We start from the raw sequence: 20,855 nt of genomic DNA, 5'->3' as shown, positions 1-20,855 counted from the left end.
GAAAAGGAGTTTTCTCTCATATTGCAGACAAAATACAAAAGCTAATTTGCAGATTGACTACAATACTGGGTCATATATCTGAGCATTAATAATGTTTAGTTTGGAATAAATGTCATTAAATCTTCAGTATTATATTGCTCAGATTATTGAGTCGGAGAACTTATTTTGCAGTAACATTCCTAAGGTTGGTGTCTCAAAGATTCTGAGTTGGTGCTCAAAATAAGAAGATTGTGTTTGAAAGAATTGGTGCTCATAGAAAAGGGGTTTGGTGACTCCTTAGGGTTGGTGCCCTCAAACATTGTAATTAAAGTTTCAACTGTGAGGCTGGATTAGGAGAGTAGATCCTAGCAGCATTTCTCACTGTGGTTTTCCCATCTTGGGTTTCCACGTAATCTCTTGTGCATTGTTTCTTTGTATGGTGCATGTTTCAGATTTCAGTTTGGTGCTTTCATTTCAAGATTAAGTTTATAAGCTTTGAATAAGTTTGTAAAAGGTTTAATTGGATAAGTTTTTAGTTTTATTTAGTACTGATTCAACCCCCCTTCTCAATAGTAAATCTGTGTTCTACAGTTCTCTTGTAGTTTCGGCCATGTAGGAATCCTCAACTCTTCCCTCCAGGGAAAACTTTAAGAAACCCCTCCCTTGGACAAGGTGTAAAAACCTGGCGAAAGTTGTATAATTCCGAGGAAAATTTTAATTTTACTGGCGAATTTTTGCGGTTTACAGAGAAAAATAATAATCCCCATTGGCAAATTAGCCATGATCGCTCAAAGTTTGTGAAAAATCCTGGCGAATTGTAATGTTTTTAAAACCCAAAAAATATTTGCATGGGCGAATTGTAATGTTTTTAAAACCAGAAAAATATTTGCATTGGCGATTTCAACCTATTTTCAAACCATTAATAAAAAATATTGGCGATTTCAACCTATTTTCAAACCATAAAAATAAAATATTGGTGATTTGAAACTATTTTCAAACCATATAAAAAAATATTGGCGATTTCAAGATATTAACTTTAAGTCATTAAAACACGTGGCACACAGTCGTCAACTATCTGCCTGGAAGACTGTCCATTAGAAAATCTCGCGACCTAGCAACAAGCCCTTACGACTCTCTCTATCTCCAACTCGCAAGCTGAAAATGCTAAGCCTTCGTAACCTCGAGATCTAGCGACTGAGGGAAACTGAACTGGCACTCGCCAATTCTCGGCCACAAATGTTAAAGTCCTCGTCACCGCAGCGACTTGGAGATAGTGGTAACTTTAACCCTTGTCGCACTCGCCAACATAAAACTGTTTATCTCTTAACTGCTAGCACTTCACTCGCAAGCTCACGACTTGATCAGGTCTTCAGACATTTAACTTTGTGAGTTGGCGATAACCATTAAACCTAACCACAAACTGTTTAGTCGCTAGCTCGTGACCTAAAAATGCTAACATTAAACAAACATGAGAGCTAGCGACAACTGTATGAAATGAGTTACTCGCTAACTCTCGCGGCTATAATGTATGACATCAGACCAACTCGAGACCTCGCGACCAAAGCAATTTCACTAACAATCTCTAGCTCAGTAACAAAAAACGCTAATACCCAAAAAGCTAGAGACCTCGCGATGTAAACCCAAACCAACTTGTCGCCAGCTCGCGGCTTGATCACGTCTTCAGACATTTTACCTCGCGAGCTGGCGATAACCATAAAACTTAACCACAAACTATTTGGTTGCTAGCTCGCAACCTAAAATTTTTAAGGCTTGGATGCTGACTCGTTCCTGAGGGACTAGTTTGAAGGTTTCTCTTGAGTCAAGGTTGATTAGACAAGCGAGGATGATGGTTTCAGAGGCATAAAATGATTTGATAGCTTCTGAGTTAGAGATGGGAGATCACGGATTTCTCTAAGAAATAAGAGAAATCCGTGATCTGAAGAAGAATTTGTCCAATCAAGGAGGAATAAAATCAGAACAAAATTGTTCACAATAGATGAGCCTTAGCAGGATGCAGTGGATTTGATAGGCATGACTTCTAGAGTCTACAGTCATGTTGAAAAACACCAAAATGATGATTTTTCACGTGAATGAGCATCACCAAATGAAGTGTGAAAATGTTATAAATACAATGGAGTGGTGACTTAATTGGTAGAAGAGAAACTGAGAAAAGAAACCTTTTTCATTTTTTGAGAGTGGTTTTTTCCTCAAAAAGGAAGATGATGTTTGAGCAGGATTGTGCATGGAGTTGTTGTGTGCTCTGTGATACCAGATGGGTGTTTTTTTGTTTTCTTCTGTGTGAGTTTGTTTATTGTCAGAGGGGTTGTGAAAGTGAGAAGGATTGCCAGGGGGGGTGTGAAAGCCTTTTCTTTTTCAAGAAAGGCCAAGCATGGCACATCGTCTACTTCTACTCTGCCATAGGATGGCAAGGGGTTTGAAGAAGGAGCCCGCAGAGGAATGAAAGAAGGATTTGTTTGGGTGGGGAGTGGCAGCCAGTCATCTTTGTGACGACATGGAAGCTGCAACCCCTCCCCAACATATTACATTTACCCTAAAGCTCCTGTTTCCACTTTCCCTGATCGTGGGCATGAAGGCTCGAGCTCCTCTTTCCATTGTCTCTGCTCCTGGGCATGAAGGCTTCCTCCTCTATTTGGAAACGATCCGTTGGACAGAACGTAACATCTCACATTCCATCCGAAGGCATCAGGGTGATAATGGCATGGCTCAAGCAGTTTTGCAAGTTGTATAGTCATTGGGGTTCCTTTTCTGGTTCCAACAGTGATTCTAGACTCTAGGTAAAGGGAGCAAGTTGTATACTGTATAGTCATTTATAGAGCAAATGAAAAGCATTTAGTGTCGAGCTTTGTGCAGGTTCTTGAAGGAGTTATATATAAATTTATTTTGTGTATAATTCTATCATAGTTTCAATGAATATTTCATTCTACTATTTTATTGATCACACAGAGCAAATGAAAAGCATTTAGTGTCAAGCTTTGTGCAGGTTCTTGAAGGAGTTATATATAAATTTATTTTGTGTATAATTCTATCTCTTTCAAATGATCAGAATCATGAGATTTAACTTTTTTCATTTGTTGCATTGTTATGGTGTATGCAATTTTTCATTTAATGCTTCCTAATCCTATTATGCCTAGGAATGCAAATTTTTTGTTAGTCTGGAATCATATTAAGGATTCACCTCATTGTAATTGGTGGGCGGATTATAGACATAGTCATAGAACACCTCCATATATATTACATAAACATCCATAGCATATAAAATCATAAGAGTATTAAGAATGAAAGTATTAAACACCACAATAGATATGAATACAACATAATTAGTAAAACATCAAGACAACAGACCAGTGCCTTATCCTAGGGCATAGAGTCACTTACAATTCAAAGACAACTTGATAATAAACTTCAATAAGATTCATTTGCAGATAAATAGGAATGCCGAATGAAATTATGAATAATGCCATTACATAGACAACCCAGATTCATATGTAAATTGAAAAACCCTTGACCATTCAATTCATAGTGAAAACATAAATTCAACACAAAGACAATTATGTGAAGATCTCAAACTGCAAATGATATTGATATTATATTCATAATGATATCAGAAAGTAAATTCACAATGCGATTCAACTATGCATTTATCAAATTCTTGAACAGTTGAGCTATTATAACTATATAAGAGTTTTCAAGTTCAACATCATTGATCAATAAAAGTGGCAACCTCAACCTGAGGATTCAACAAGCTTAGGATTACTGTGAGGAATCTTGGGTAGCAACCTCAACCTGAGGATTCAACAAGCTTAGGATTACTGTGAGGAATCTTGGGTAGCAACCTCAACCTGAGATTTCTTCTTTGGCTTTAGCATGGCTTGCCACCTGTCCACCTCTTTGTCTGTTGGGCAACTGAATGCCTTTACCTCTTCCAACTTTGCAACTGAATCTGTCTGTCTGGCATCTGTAACTGCCCTGGACTCAACAATAAACTTTGCATGGTCAACCTCAACCTTGAACAGTGAATCAAGCAGACCGTTAAGGAAATCAGCATCAACCTGTTCATTTACATGCTTGATTATTTCTTCTTACTCCAGAATCAAATCAAATTCGCTGGTCCAATCAGAAACTAATTTCAAATCTCCATTACTACCATAAATTGAAGGCACCAATTTACTATAACCTTCCCCAAATGTCTGCAATTTTTCATTTATAAGCACATCCGTCCCTATGAAAAATGCATAAGCTGCATTCATTACCTCCACCATGTCTTTAGTGTCACTGATCTTGGGAGGGAACTCCTCACTATACATCATTGCAGTATCTAGCTTATCCATTAATCTGCTTCTTCCTGACCAAACATTGAACAAAGGTCCAAGAAAAGCGATAGTCTCAGAGGATGTTTTGCTTGCCTCTTTCAAAGAAATGTGCAAATCATGCACTACCATCAATTTGCCTTTCAATACATTAATCCTGCGTTTCAGAATTCCTGACACAACAGAGAGCCTTGACATTTTGTTTCTTTTCAAGCTTTTCAATTTTCCGTGTGTATTCCTCCATTTTTGTTGTCACATTAGCTGGTATTTCTTGTACTTGTTCTGTAATCTGTATTGGAGGGGGCTCATTTGCAATTTTTTCTTTCAACTCCACTAACTCTTCCTCCAGAGCGCCCTTCTTCATCAGTGTCTCTTCATATTTTTTAGACAATGCAATCAATTGGGTATATGTTTCTGTGTATCGTCTTGACAAATCCTCTGTTTTTGATAAGTTCATGAAAGAAACTTGAGTAAAAAATGAGGCAATCTCCGTGTCAGTTGTATTCTGCAAGTTCCAGATCATTCTGTCAGCTTTCTTTTCTACTTCGATATTTAGAAGGTGGGGCTTTTGAGTGGAAGGGGCCAAAGACCAAGCAACAAGTGTCTTTGACTTAGGATTAAATCCTGATCCTCTTATTACATCTCCAATTTCAAATTCAGTTTTAAACATTGGGTCCTCTTGCTTCCTAATCTGATCAATAATAAAAATAGACTGGATATCCCAGTCAGGCATCATAATCATACCAGTGCTCTTTATCAATTGTCTTGCCTGTTCCACAGATATTTCCTCCCTGTCAGGATCATATTCCTGCAGTGCCTTGTTGATCTCCTCTTTCTTTTCTTCATTTGCTTCCTCTATGATCAGATTTTGTTTTAATTGATTTTGTTTCAACCTTGTCAAAAAACTTTTAAATTCATCTGACTTAATAAAGTCATCATCTTTCATGAACTCATTTGACAACATCACACGCTCATCAAAGCCTTGAGCAAGGGCTTCGTTTGTTTCTCCCTGTTCTTCATTCTGCCCTGCTTCTCTGAGATGTGTCCTTATTTGATGAAAGTAGTGTCCTTGTTCTGTAACAATTGCTCTAGCAGGGTCTCTCCTCACAATTGTACCGACCTCAGTGGTTTTTTGTTTCTTTGCAGCTGGCACTCGGGTAGATTGAACTTCATCCCTACTCTCTACATCATCAGCATACACACTAAGTGGCCTCTTGCCATGTGAAGAATGTCCATCTTGGGGGTCTTGTTGCTGAGCAACCACTTCTAGAATTTGAGGCATTTGTTCCATCAAAGTTTCATATAAACTCAATATTTTGTTAATCCTCTCCAGATACGGGCTATCAGGGCAAAAACCTGAGAAACTAGGGTCAGCAGCCTTCAATTCTGCTTCAACTCATCAAATTTTTCCATTTTCTTCTCCTTTCTTGTACTTCATCTTTTCTCAGCAAATTTCTAACCACATCTTCATCATCGAATGGTTCATGGTCCTTTATGTTGGCCCAAAGTGTCATTTTTGGCAATGCAAGTTTAATAAATTGTTCAGGATCATAGAATCTAGACACAACATTAACCAACCTATATTGTTTAAGGAAATTGTTTACTTCATGAAAGGAACTCTTACCAATGGTAAAATCAGACGCAACCCAAAGCCTAGGAAGAAGAGAACCGTTCCTGTGTTTGTCAAGGTATTCTTTTTCAACTAGGGTCAATTGCCAGATAAACTCCATAAAATCAATCCTAATTGGAACAAATTTTGGTAAAATATGGGGAGGCTGAGGACACCCATAGACTTTGATCACGGTAAAGTTATCAAAAAAAAAAAAGTCCCCCCAGTTATGTGAAATAGGCCAGTTTGGAACATACTGGTAAGGTCTCAAAACTCTCCTAACATTAATTGACAATCGTTCCCTATTTATTCCTAGCATTTCCATAATTGGCGAAACAATCCAATTTTCAAAGAAAAGGAAGAAGAATGGGGAGAACTACTGTCCCAAACTTGGGTCCATCTTTGTATTGGCATTAAGACACCCAATTCTTCTTTGAAAAGCTCCAATTCTTTATCCATGAACTCAACATTATAGAACAAGATTAAATGCATCATCAATGAATAATGCTTGAATGTAGGGCTGGGTGCACCACCACTCTGAATTTCAACTAGAGCATTATGAATGTGTTCAACCACATAGCCCACATAATCGTAATCTTTGTTAACATATGGGTGTTGAATGTCCATGGCCATAATTAGTAATTCAGCTGACACTGTTGAATCTCCATCAAAACCCAACACTCTGCTTAATCCATAGATTGTACAATGCATATAATGGTGGAAAGGTGTGATGTCAAATGGTGGTTCGATACTCTCTGGAATTATAACCGGCTTCCTATTCACCCTAGGCATGTATCTGGGCATTGCATGCTTCTTGATAACATCTTTGTATTTGTCATAATCCTCTGCAATCCGCTCCAAATCTATATCTGTACATGCAGCACCAATAATCTGGAAAGCTTCAACAAAGCTAGCTCTGTTAATTGAAACTAGGGCAGACTAGTTCTTTCTTCTGATTACCCTAGATACTGGGCAATAGTGTTTGGCCAACTCTTTGATCAAATCCACATCAACATACACATCTGGCACAATTAACTTTGCCATATTTAAATCCCAAGGGTTTGACATCGGGACACCCTTAACCCTATTTTTCCAGAAATAATGAAATAGAGCAGAACCAGTCATATTAAGCGTGGTAGGGTTTCTGCATTGGCTCCATAAATCTCTCCATGCCAAATGATTTGTATTCAAAGCAACGAAAGTCCTTGGCATCAAATCTACAAATTCTTCTTTGTATTTCTTAACCATGGTTTCCTCAGTGGCACTGGCCTTGGAACCTCCAGGTCCTCCTGCTCCACTTGTCGTGGCCTTGGGCTTGGGCTTGGAGCCTCCAGTACCACTCGTCGCCTGGCTCATTTTAGCTGTAGGAGAAAAACTTAATCAATTTTTTGAAATTTTCTCACACCCAACACTCTAAATTCTCCAACGTTGTTGCAGAGCTCAATTCACTGGATTACCTCGAAGATAGATGCATTAATGCAATTATACAAAACCTCGGCTCGATCATGCAATTTATGGTATTTACTATTTGGGCGCCGTCACTTCTCTCAAGTCTCAAGTCTCATTAATTGCCACACTTGCATGAACTAGCTACCGTGGCATTAATTCAAACTTCAAACTGAAGCACTCGAGCGAAATTTGAGTTCATGCCCTTCTATTTGATTGGCGATTGGCATTCAAAACTTTTACAGAACCCGGCAAACAAGTCCGCGTGTTAGCGAGTTAGCGACAATGCTACCAAATCCTCTTAATCGCAAGCTCGCAACCCCTTTTACGAATCCTCAAAGAATCTTGCGAGTGAGCGACAACCGTTGATCTAACAAAACAACTTATTTCATCGCAAGCTCGCAACTAGAAACTTAACTTGACTTAAACCCTTGCGATCCCGTGACAACAAGACACTTAACCGCCGTCGCATGCTCGCGACACTTAACCGCAGTTGCATCGCATGATCGCAAATTAAAATGACTTAACCGCGAACACCTCGCGACCTTGTGATAACATAAAATCACACCCAGTCGCAACCTCGCAACATAAAATGGTATTTGGGCGCCGTCACTTCTCTCAAGTCTCATTAACTGCCACACTTGCATGAACTAGCTAGTGTGGCATTAATTCAATTAAACTGATAGAATGCATTAATGCAATTGTACAAATGTCAAAATCTCGGCTCGATCATGCAATTTATGGTATTTGGGCGCCGTCACTTCTCTCAAGTCTCATTAATTGCCACACTTGCATGAACTAGCTACTGTGGCATTTGATTGGCGATTGCCATTCAAAACTTTTACAGAACCCGACAAAGAAGTCCACGTGTCAATCCCCATCTTTAATCACACACTCTCAACCGGTTATAACAATTAGAAAAGGAACCGGCGAGTTAGCGACAATGCTACCAAATCCTCTTAATTGCAAGCTGGCAACCCCTTTTACGAATCCTCAAAGAATCTTGCGAGTGAGCGACAGCCGTTGATCTTCATCAAGCCCGTCAGTCGCAACCTCGCAACAACATTTGTAATATTCTTTCTTTACCTACGAGCTGGCGACCACTGCAAATCTAACAAAATAACTTATTTCATTGCAAGCTCGCAACTCGAAACTTGACTTAAACCCTTGCGATCTCGCGACAACAAGGCACTTAACCGCCATCGCATGCTCGCAACACTTTTTGACTTAAGACTTACAAACCCGCGAGCATGCAATGACCACAAAATCAAACCAAAACTTACCTGTCACCAGATCGCAACTTAAAATGCTAAACAACTTCAAAACCTGCGAGCAAGTGACGAAACCAACTAAGCTGCGATACCAACTACATCGCATGATCACAAATTAAAATGACTTAACCACGAACACCTCGTGACCGTGCGACAACATAAAATCACACCTAGTTGCAACCTCGCAACATAAAATGGTCAAGTGCAAAACATTTTGCGAGGTAGCGACAACTAAAATCTCCCAGTACTCGCAAGCTCGCGACTTCAACTGACTTGATGATAAAGGACTTGCAAGCTAGCGATAACCATAAAATCTGAAAACTGCTTATCGATGTCTTATGTTAATTACCGTCATAAACAGGTGCGAGCAGTGGCACACAGACCATTAATGACTTAGTACTTACTCGCTAACTCTCGCAGCTATAATGCATGGCATCAAACCAATTCGAGACCTCGCGACCAAAGCGATTTCATTAACAATCTCCACCTTGCTAACATAAAATGCTAACACTCAAAAAACTAGAGACCTCGCGATTTAAACCCAAACCAACACTCGCTAACTCGCCACTTAAATTCTTAAACATGAAATTTATTTGCGAGTTAGAGATGAAACATTAAACATGTTTGACCAACCGTTTGACCACACTTGACGTTGACATGGACAAATAAAGAGAGGACAACTCAGATTTTCAACGCATGACAACTTCGGTTTACTAGCCAACTAAGACAAAAAACAAACACAAAACCCTAATCGCCATGAACATCATTTTAAGCATTTAATGTAGAACAGTAGAAAGGTTCTAGCAGTAACAGTTATGCAATATGAATAATTTTATGGATCTTGTGACACAAATTGTTGCATTTCTTGTTCAACATAATGTGGAACCAAATACCAATTTACTAATAATTCAATTGTTTAGTAATAATTCAAATTCACAATTAAAAATATGAAATAAGTATCCTTTCTACTTCTAATTGACAAATTCAAGGAATACAATATCAAAAATCATCAATGACAACTATAGTATTGCAATTTTGCAAATTGAAATTGTAATATGACTCAAGAACTGTAGTATAATTATAAATACCTATAAATTGACTGCTAATTCACTTCAGTGACTCAGTTCGACTGTCCGAGGCTTCTATATCCCAAAAGGACTCAAGATCCGGAAACTGACTAGTACTAACAGGTTCGTTTTCATTTTGAGTCCGGTATTCAAAAATGTCTTTGTCTTCATGCTGACTCTGAGTCTGCGATCCATCATATTCATTTGTCTCAGCACTAGCACTAGCAGTAGCACCACCAGCTTTTCAAGTGTTGCACACCCCTCGTCTTTCACGCATGGAATTCTAGATTGCCAGTGCCCTATCATATGGAAAATCTCTAACATTATACTGGGTTGCAAACAACCTCAAGCAAGTTTCCAAATTCTTGTCTAATTTGTTTCTAATCTTTGATTTCAAAAGCCCTAATGCACTGAAAACTCTCTCATCTTCCACCGACCCCAATATCATTGTTTGACATAAATCAGCAAGTTTCAAATATTCTGGTATTGCAATACGCAACGCTTCACTTTGATCTATCCTTTTCCAAAGCCTTGTGATTGATCCAGGTTCAAATGGATTCTCCAAGTTAACCAATTGTTGTTTCATAACCAATGCAAACTGTTTACATTGTTTTCTAAGATGATCTGAATTTAAAATTCCTTCTATTGGCTGTCCATTGCAATATGCATCTTTTGAAAATGTCAATATCAATTCCTCTAGTTTTTTATGAAACATCTTTGCGTCATTTGGATTATCTCCAATTGAATGCCAAAATTGAGGATACACACAACCCATGGCTTCAAGTATTTCTTCTCGAGGGAATCTTTCACGAATCTCAGTTGAAAGTTCATATGCAATAGACTTCAAATTATCACTAACAGATTTAACAATCCTGTCAAAATCTTCCTTTTTAACGGGTAGTGCTCTACTTGGCTTGCCCGTCTTAGATTGGTGCATTGGTATCTGAAATCCTTTTACAAAGACACATAACTAATTTTTTGTATTGAAATGTAAAAATTTTTCAGCATGATTCAAATCTGTAATTATCTGCCACCTAAAAAAATTTGGGCTTCGCCCTGTTAGATCTGAATATAGACCATCCAGGCTCAAGCATGTCATTTTACGTAGAGTGCTATACTCATTGATATACATAGTTTTGTCTTGGGCTTTCTTAACAAGTTTGTTCATTGAATCCAGCATGGGGAGAAGACTAGCTAAAGTTAACAGAGTCTCTATATCACTTAACTTATGTAAGAGATCAGGAGCTTTGTCTACTGTGAGGCGTTGCTCATACATTAGTCCGATCAAGGATTGATATTTTGTTAGAACTCGTTCCGCTGGTCCATGCAAGGAGATCCATCTGGTCTCAACATCCCTGAGAAGCTTGTTTCCTCCTGTTACTCCCTCAGCAAAAATTTGAAATTCTGCAAAACATTTAGGACTTTGGTAGAAGTATGAGTGGAGCTCGTGGACCAGATCTTCAACTTTTGACACTGTTGGGAAATTGCTTACAATTCTATATGTTATATTCATTCGATGGGCCATGCAGTGAATGCCAACCATGTATGGTGCAGTACTAGTTTGTAATCTTGCACAAAGACCGATCCTTTGACCGTGCATTACTGCAGCTCCATCAGCTCCAATACACACCAACTTCTTGGCAATTGTCAAGTCATCCATACCAGCAATTTCATTCAAAGCTTTCTTAACTTCCAAATATAAATTTTCTGTTGTTGAATTGCCCCTCATTTTACGAACACAAAGTAGATGAACTCGGCGGATGTGTTCTTTTACGGCATGCACATGCATACAAACCCAAGCAGTGTTATCTACCGCAGTAACTTCATCTATGGATAATGAAATGAAATTTGACTCTTTTACACTCTCTTGTAAATTTTGCTTTTCCACCTCAGCGAGACAGTTTGCCATTTCCCATCCAGCGTTTATTGACCAATGTGACATTGGATAGTGAGGAACATTCAAAAAAGATAATAAATTACTAAATTCTGGGAAATCTTTCATAGGACGCCCTCTCGACATAATATGAAAAACAACACTCATTGGAACAGTCTTTGTCAGGTTTGCATCTTTCGCTGCATGTTCAAGCCCAGCCTTGATTGTATTTCCAAATCCACTATTACGAATCAGTGTCATATTCCGCGGCATACTTAACATGAAGACATTCTTCCTTTGATTTCCATCTTACTACTTGTGTTTCCTTTCTATCTATGATCTGTTTTTCATAAACCTTACCAATATGCTTTTCTATGGTGTCAAGCTTTAGCTGCATCTTCTTCTCTCTTTTAGTTTTTCAGCTACAAATCTTACACCTGCATTCTATTGGTTGTTCATCATTGTTTGGGACCGGTTCAATGAATGGGTACTTTGCTACCCAATCAATCTTAAAACTCCTTGTCATCTCCCACTCTCGCCCTAGTTTTACTTTCCTTTTTCTTTTCTTCCTACCAACATCATCTTCAGTACTAGCATTTGCATCCGAGTGAATTATCTCATTGTGTGTATCCCTTAGAACATCTTCTGTCGTGTCGGTATTGTCATCCTCATTTGATGCATTTAACTCAATGACAATCCCACCTTGTGGTGGTGGTGAGCTACTGTGAACGGGTTCTGCAACTGCAGAAGTTGATGGACCAGAAACTTTGCCAATTCCAAAAAAGGACTTTATGGTACTATCTTTAAGTTTAAGTTTTGGGCATTTTGATGGCCTCCCAATCCCTTCAGTTTCACCACCCTGAGGAGTGTTACCCTTGTGTGACATCCCAATCCCTTCACCACCTTGAGGAGTCTCAGTCTCACCCTTGTGTGACATCTCAATCCCTTCACCACCCTGAGGAGTCTCACCCATGTCTGACTGTGACATCTTGAGTCTTGACCTCTCACTACGAATTAAAAGTTAAAACTAATACTATCAAGTATGAAGAAATGATTACTCACCTTTATGCCTTCTCAATTCTCTGAATCAGGAATCAGGAATGAATGCCTGGGCCTGTGTTGCAGGATTGTAACTTTGGCCCTACACCCTACAATGAACTTCGACTTTCCAACTCAATTTGCGGAATGCGAATTGAGACTCGAGAGCTCCCAATTTACTAATCAGACACGAACAAATTGTAAGAAAGAGTGTAAGAAATAGTGTATTTATAGCAATCCATGATTGCATTTTTGGCGAATTGTGCAGGGCCCGGGCGTCGCAATTGCCAATAAACATTTAATTTAATTGCATTTTTGGCGAATTGCGCGGGCGTGCAATGAACATTTAATTTAAGTTGGGCGAAATGGGTCCTCAAATGCTTATAATGTTTTAATTGATATTGGCGAATTTGGCCGACGCGTGCAATGAACATTTAATTTACCATTGGCGAATTAGGTCTTGGGTACGTGGTCGTTTTACTATTGTTGGCAAATAGCGGAGGTGATCTAATACCCACGTCCGAGTGATTCCAGGCGAATATTACGGGCATGAATGTCGACGGTGTGTGGTCAATGGCGAAACCAGATTACAAATATTTGCATTGTTCTTCAAAGTTCCGGGTGATTTGACCACGATTGTGCCCCTCATTATTCCGCGCCAACAAACAATTAATAGACATTTTACACTTGCTACACATAACACAATAATAGACATTGTACACTTGCTACATATAGGAAAACCACTATTATCGAAACATAATAATAGACATTGTACACTTGCTACATATAGGAAAACTTCATATAAATACTCTAGTTGTTTATGGCTCAGTTTTTACCTGCCTTCTCTACTATATGACTTATATGTTTCTAACAACAGCCATTTTGCTTACTATGTCTGGCTGTTATCATGATCCCTTAATTCCTGTGGGATCTTTAGCAGTAATTCTTTATTGCTCATCGTAGTCTATGTTGATATCTGATTTCTGGAAGCTGCTCTAAATTTGTTTGTAGAGCCTCTCTAATTACAACTTACAATAAAAAGAATATGTTCTTTATTAAAAAAGCACTTGATCAACAGGTCAAAATTCTTTGAATTTTCTCTGTTGCTAAAGTGTGATCTCATTCAATTAATCCTCACTGAATGGATTTCCTTTTTGATTTGTTGTTGTGATTGTTTGTCACTTTGGCAAAGCTAGATTTTCTTGAGGGCCATGTTCAGCCACTGTTTACAGCATCTCAAACATCTTGAGACATGGCTCTGTATGAGAATCCATGTGTAAAGGAGTTGAGTTGCTGAATTAGTGTTTTATAATAGATATTGGAATCATGAGTGTATTGACATAGAATTGGAGGAGACATTCAGTATTGGCTATCACATACCATATTTGTTTTTGCATTAACCATGGCCCACACCCAAACTGATTTTACATTGTTATATTTCATTTTTATGAGCTGGTGTATTGTCTTTTTGCCTGCTTGTTGATATTTGTCACCAAACAAGAATAGGGAAGCTGAGGAGTGTCTAGTATTTGATACATTATGCAGCATATGAAGAACATTGAGGATATATATAAGATTAGACAGAATGCATATATATCAGAAATATTTCAAAGTGAACTATTAATACACTATGCAGCATATGAAGAACATAGTGAGGATATATATAAGATGATATAGAATGCATATATGTTGATGAACTCCAAAGTGGATCATTATTTGACAGTTCTTACAGGCAACAGAGCGTTAGAAAGAGCTTTCTTTTGCAAAGCTATCTTACAGACGCTGAAAAGGGTTAAATATTTGATATGGTGTGCTCTTTATTGCCAAATTTCTAGATCTGTAGTGAAGTTCTGGGTTCCATGTTTTTTCATTTTTGTCAGCTTGTATATGTGTATAGAGGAATTGATTTATGGTTTACTAGTGGAAATATTTGGTAATATGCTCATGTTTTGTCTGTTTTGTGCTTATCAGGCTTTGGATGAAATTGTTAAAGCTTTAAGGTGGGAAACAAATTCAATAATTGAAAAGACATCATATTATTGTCAGCATATTCAATCAGAAGTTGAATGCCTTAAGGAGAGGAAGCAGAAATTTCACTCAAGCTATTCTGAATTATCTTTGGGCAAGCCTTCTGGTTCTTGCAACAAAGATGTAGATACCACCCTTGAAACAGGTATGCAAGGCAGATGAGTCTTTATTTTCTTTTGTACAGTGCATGGTTTTGATTGACAAAAATCCAGTAGCAATCACTTGGCTTGTAGACATCCTTGGAATATTGTTCGACAAATGTGTATGAAATTCGAGGATTTACTCATTGTTTTCGATGGATCTACTGATGTAACCTTTGCATCTTCTTCTAAGAATTGATAAATTGTTTCCCCTCCTTTAAATGAAGTAAAGTACTTCTAATTTAACAGAATGTTAAACAGGTAGATTTGTTGTCACAGATTGTAGTGAGGGCACCAAAGTCAGTGAAGATGATTTATCTTTGGAGCATTGGGAACGGGCTTTGTTGGCATTAGATGAGAGGAAAAGATATTGTCTTTCACTGGGGGCTGTTGTACAGTTATGCTTGTCAGCATGTATTCCACTTCTAAGTTCAAAGGGACAAGTGTCTTCTCTAAAATCGCTAGGAGTTGTTGAGGTATGGAGCTCATGTGCCTTTTGTCTTGAAAAATATGTTATGGATGGCTTGTTCAACCTCTATGATCCGTGTTGTTCATATGTGGGATTCTTTTGTATTTTCTTGATTCTCAATAATTTGGCAAGTCAAAACAACTTCATCCATTCAAATTTTCAAAATTATGGAAATGATTGCAAGTTAAGTCAATTATAAAAGCCTTAACGAGGTGATTTTGATGTTGTGAACAATATTTGAAGCAAAACGATTCACATTGTTTCTAATCCAAATTGCTAACTGCTACTAGAACTGGAAGGAGGTGATTTTGATGTTGTGAACAACAATAGAAGCAAAATGATTCACCTTTTTTCTAATCCAAATTGCTAACTGCTATTAGAACTGGACAAGGTATCCTAATTGTTTGATTATGCACTATATGTTCTTACGTGCCACCAAAATAAAGAAAGAAATAATAGCAATGCCCATAAATGACCAAAGTAGGGTACAGGGACTAAATGCTACAGAAAATTGATTGATTAAAGTAATCTGAGACAGTTTGGTTAGTGGTGAATTAAATTGTCTATTACAAATAATCATCAAATAAAACAAGGCTTTTTCATGGTTTTAATAATAATGTTTCAATGCTGCTTTCTTTGCCTGCAGTCAATTTTGACATATATCGACAACTTATGCTAGATCAGTTCTAAAAAAAATTCATGTTAGGATGCTTTCTATTGTTTTTGTCGACCATTGTCTGTGACCACATCGATCTTAAGTCCAACAAATTGTTGTCTTCTTGCTATGGCATATACTAGATATGAAGTCAAATAGGTGTTTGCTTAAATCACATTTCTTAACTGTTCAGGGTGTCCTGGTTGATAAACTCCTTGACAAGAAACTTTGTAATGTACTAATACATCCATGTTAGGAATTCGCTTTCCGTTTCTTGTGGTGATCATAATATCATCAACTCCCTCACAAAATTAACTTCTGGAAGCTTAGTAGACAATAACTTTGGCTTAATGAACCAACTTTTATTTATAGTTTTTGAACAATTGTTCACACATCCTTCATGATACTTTACTGGAGGAGTCCATGGCGATCTTGATATACTTTTTCCTAACAAGGAGATCTAACATTTCTTTGATGTTTAGTGATTGAATCATTAACACTACATTGTCACCCACATCTCTAATCTGCCTGTTGTCATTATTGTGGAACTGCGCATTGGCCATTACTATGTCAACAAATTGAATGGTCATTGGGAATATTGCAACTTCAACTAGATCACTTGACTTAAGGGTTTGTCCTTTGATTGGTTTGATTGTTTTCATTCACACACTTGTGGAATGCTTCTAACTCTACATGACCTAAGTTTTTGTTAGTTATATACATGAGCTTGGTCACTATCTTGGATGTTGGAGCGACACCCTTGAACTTGTATTTTATCTTTTTGCTCTTTGAAGGTGACTGTAATGTCCCCTTCTTAGCCAGAGTTAGCAGATCGGGATCAGTCTATTAACAAGGTCTTCGTAGACTGATAAGGACGGGCAGAGGACACTGGATTGGTGATTTTCTCCTATTTCAGAGGGCGCTTTAGGGTAAACATGGGTGGAATCGGTCGACAATATTGTTATCTTCAAGTTGCCAGTCTAAAATTGCAATCAACCCTAGAATATCTCCTTCAAAGGCATACATTAGTCTAGAGAGAGTGAAGCGCTTCCTTTCTAGACATCCTAGGAGAGAGAAAATGGAGTTCATTCATTTTGTGGTTATTTGTAATATTATAAAAGATATTAAAGGTGTCTTGGAAAGCCAAAATTATTAAGTTATAATGAAGTCGTTGAAAATGATAGAAGGGTGAAATTAAGTGACTTATCTTGGACGCTCTTGAGGAGAGAGAAAATATTATTAAAAGGAACTGAGTGAGATATTAAAAGTTTTAAATAATCTCAAATTAAAAAGGAGTGTTAAAGAGAAAAGCAAAACTCATTTTAAAAACATAAAGTGGGTGTTGGGAAGAAACCCTAATTAGGGCGCATGACTTGGAGGCTATTAAAAAGGCTATTTGGAAATCATTTGGCATGCTATTGTTGCTATGTTACCATGCCTCCTTAGAGGAGCTTCCTGGACCGGGTTTGAGCTGCTTATTAGATATGAAAATCTCCATAAGTAAATACACTTGCAGCTGTGAGAGACCAGCCAAGAGTGTGCAAGGAGATTCTACTTCAGGGATCTCAGTTGAGTTACAAAGAAACCAGTTTTGGAAGAGGTATTTGCTGATAGAAATCTGAAAAAGGAGCTTGCTTGTTTAGCTACCCCCTATTTGGCTTGTTGGAAGTGAACAAGAGTCTTTTGATGCATTTTCAGATTGGGGTTTGTATGAAACTCCATTTCCAGCAGTTTGAAGGTATTTGTATCAGCTTTTGGAAGGGTTTTTGGACCAGATTAAGGAGTCTTCAAGTAGTGTCTGTAGAGAGGTGGCTACTTGCTAGGCCGACCCCCTTTGCAGCTCATTTGAAGGTCATCCCAGCCCCAAACTTCATTCTAGGTAGCTGTCCATCAGCAGAATCAGATCTCCAACACAATGGTTCAGTCTACAAGGGTTGCAGCAGACAAGAGGGATTTAATATACATAAAGAAGACCTATAAAAGGCCGTACAAGCTGTAGGATGTTGAGTCCCTAAACATCCCCAAACTCAAGGGTTAATCATAGCTTATATCTTCCAAATGGAGCGTCTACATCAGACCTCTGTCTGACAGCAGTTTGGAGAAGGAAAGAGCAGATTTCTAAGTCACTGTGAATCATTTTTGAGTGAACACCCTGGTTGTTTGCTTGCCCAAAGATCAGTTCGTCAACTACTCTTATACAAAGGAGCCACCGGGTATGTGAGAAAGTGATTTGGAAGGCATTGCTTGTCGTAATAGCACCATTAACATAAGAAACTAGTGTATTTGTTTACAGCAGAAATCTGATTGAAATAACAAGCTTGATTGTAATTCCCAAGTTAGTTTTAATTTGCTTCATTAATTGCAAAAAGATTATAATTGTTATTTCTCTTCAAAAACTACAAACACAAAACAAAACACATCTTCTGCAACTTCTGTCTAGCTCTGAAAGAACACCTTGAAAGAAAAACATAGTTTTTTTAATCTAAACAAATAAGCAGGTTGTTCAGTGGCAGTTCCTAGTGTTCCACCTGAGGTGGGACATTACAGTGACCTATCAAGATTTTTTAAGTTTAAAATTTAAGAATTAAAGACATTTCAAAGTTCTGTTGTGTTTGCATTTAAAAAGGATCTAACTTCGAAGGAATTTGGGCTTTATAGGATAAAATGCTAAAGTTTTGGTGTTAATAGGCTGTTTTATAATATAAACATTCCAAAGTAACTTCACCAATTTGCAAGCATGAAATTTGTACTCATAGCTTGGGGTTTGGAGTATAACAAGCATTTTACATGCTTGAATTTCAGTTTGCAAGTTTAGGTTGACATAGGCTCCGGGTTTTAGATTGATGAGAGCATTTCACTTGATATGTTTTGGAGTTCAGACTCGGGAAAAAGTAGCAAGTTTGGTTTCAGTTTGCATTTTAAATTGTGTCCCAATGTCAGAGTTGCCTTGGGCTTTGAGTTAGGGCTTTGGATGACCTTACATTTTTTAGTTTAAGCTTTAATTAATATTTTTGACTTTAAGTCCAAATTATGATGAACTTGAAGATGATGTGTCTTGGAGTGCAGAATTCAAAGGAAACTTGTAATTTGCAATTCTAGTTTCATTTTGCAGTTTTAGCTCAAAGGCCAACAAACTTGGGGTTTCAACTCTTAAGACAAAATCAGAATTTGTAATTCTAGATTTCATTTGAATATTTACTCTGAAGTATGATTTGTGATGTGCTCCTAGTTGATAAAAAATATATATATAGAAGCTAATTTAAGTCCCAGACTTAGAGGGGTTTTAATCCAACTTTAGTTTCTAATTTCCTAATAAATCGTGGATGCCCAATCACTTCACAAGGCCCCTTTTGACACCAACATAAAAAGCAACATTGACAAAGATCAGAAGTGGCAATAGAACACCCAAAACATAACTAAGACCAATGATGCAAAAATCAAAACAAAAATTAAAATAGGCATTTGAAGCAAAAAGTTCCCCAAATTTAAATAAAACATGGCCATGTAGTGGAAGTCACAACAACTCGGTTGCTTAGGGATGGTGAGGCAAAATCTAAAGGCATACTTCTAGAATCTATGGTGGTTCATTTCGATATGTTATCCATTGCTAGGATGGATGTTGTGAGGGGAATAGGTTCTAGTAAAGGGAAGAGGAAGGCCATTAGTGATGGGAAAAATATAATTGTAGGATTGTTCAACATGCAAGCTCATGTAGCCAAATTTTTTTATACCTATACCATCTTGTTTCATGTGGCACAATCTCCGCAATTCAAGAAAGTGCTGAAAATGACAAGCACAATGATGGCATGCCACCCTTCTTGACAAACAATATATGAGGGTGAACTTCTTAATATAACATGAGACAAACATGGACAAGGACATTTTGCTTCATTATCATTTATGGGTGGAGTGATATTAGATATCGACCCCTCATTATTATCTCTAAATGTTCATATGGTTCACATTTTTTTAAATTCGTTGATTGGTTTGTGAAATGCAAGATTGCAAGCTTCCGATTTTATCTTTTGAGGGACTCCATTAAGGAAGTTGGAGCTTCAAATGTTGTGCAAGTTATGGTTGATTAAGTTTGTGTTTGTAAGTTGGTTTGATGATAGGTAGATTTGCAAACATATTTTTTTGAACACATGTTGAGTTCGTGTGTTGGAAAATGCTTTAAAAGACATTAAGAAGATAGCTTATGTGAAGACAATGATGGATGAAGTGAGATACATATAGATATTTGTATTTGACCACCACACATCACTTGTATTCTTCAAGAGGTTTTGAAGGAAAGAATTCTTCAAACTAGTGGAAACTAGATATGCTAGCTATTGCCTCTTGCTGGAAAGGACATTGGAGATATGAAAGGCTTTGTAATCCATGTAGAGAGTAGAAAAGATGGGCTGAGGCCTTATTAGAAGAATGGAAGAAGGTGAGATCAAAGGTACTTCATAATTTTTGGTGGTCCATTGTGAGGTAAGAACTTACAATGTTTGTAAGTTGTATATTTGCTTTGTCGTGACCCTTGTTTTAGGGTGAATCAGGGGTGCTAATACAAACTCTCCTAGTCTTGGTGAAATTTATGAGACATTTGACAGCATGCTTGATTGAATGAAGTGGGCAGTTGTAGTGGGGATTCTACATTGAAATTCAATGAGGAGCATTTTAGGTCTATTATAACATAGAGATGGAGCATAATGACATAATGAATACCCGACTTCATATGGCAACTTATGCTCTTAACCCCATGTGGTATGCATGTGGGGACGAAGAAGTTTCTCCTTTTGATGGTGATGAGGTAAAGCAAGGCTAAATGAAGGCCCTTGGGAAGATGTATAGTGTTGAAAATGTATCTAGACTTTGGGACTAAATTGCATTTTTCAATCTTTAGGGTCTAACATTCAATAAACCAAAGGCTAAGATATATAGGACTATTCTTGCTCAAAAAGATT

General features: G+C 37.6%; 1 protein-coding gene across 3 annotated transcripts in view; it reads left to right on the top strand.

The window, feature by feature from the left end:
- Window positions 1-20,855, top strand: part of LOC131031017 (uncharacterized) — a 176,302-nt gene that overhangs the window by 86,095 nt on the left and 69,352 nt on the right. For 2 of the 3 annotated variants that reach the window (XR_009102962.2, XM_057962019.2), the window contains exons 14-15: window positions 14,583-14,784; window positions 15,041-15,255. Coding sequence is in view for 2 of the 3 variants with exons in the window: in XM_057962019.2 (XP_057818002.1) it covers window positions 14,583-14,784; window positions 15,041-15,255 (417 nt within the window). In the remaining variant the exon portion in view is untranslated. The remainder of the gene's footprint in view (window positions 1-14,582; window positions 14,785-15,040; window positions 15,256-20,855) is intronic. The other variant, XM_057962020.2, reaches the window with a different exon arrangement.

Source organism: Cryptomeria japonica, chromosome 3 (genome assembly GCF_030272615.1).
Source record: "Cryptomeria japonica chromosome 3, Sugi_1.0, whole genome shotgun sequence".
NCBI classification, from domain to species: Eukaryota; Viridiplantae; Streptophyta; class Pinopsida; order Cupressales; family Cupressaceae; genus Cryptomeria; species Cryptomeria japonica.
The sequence above is the reverse complement of the archived record's forward strand: the minus strand, read 5'-3'. Positions and strand labels throughout refer to the sequence as shown.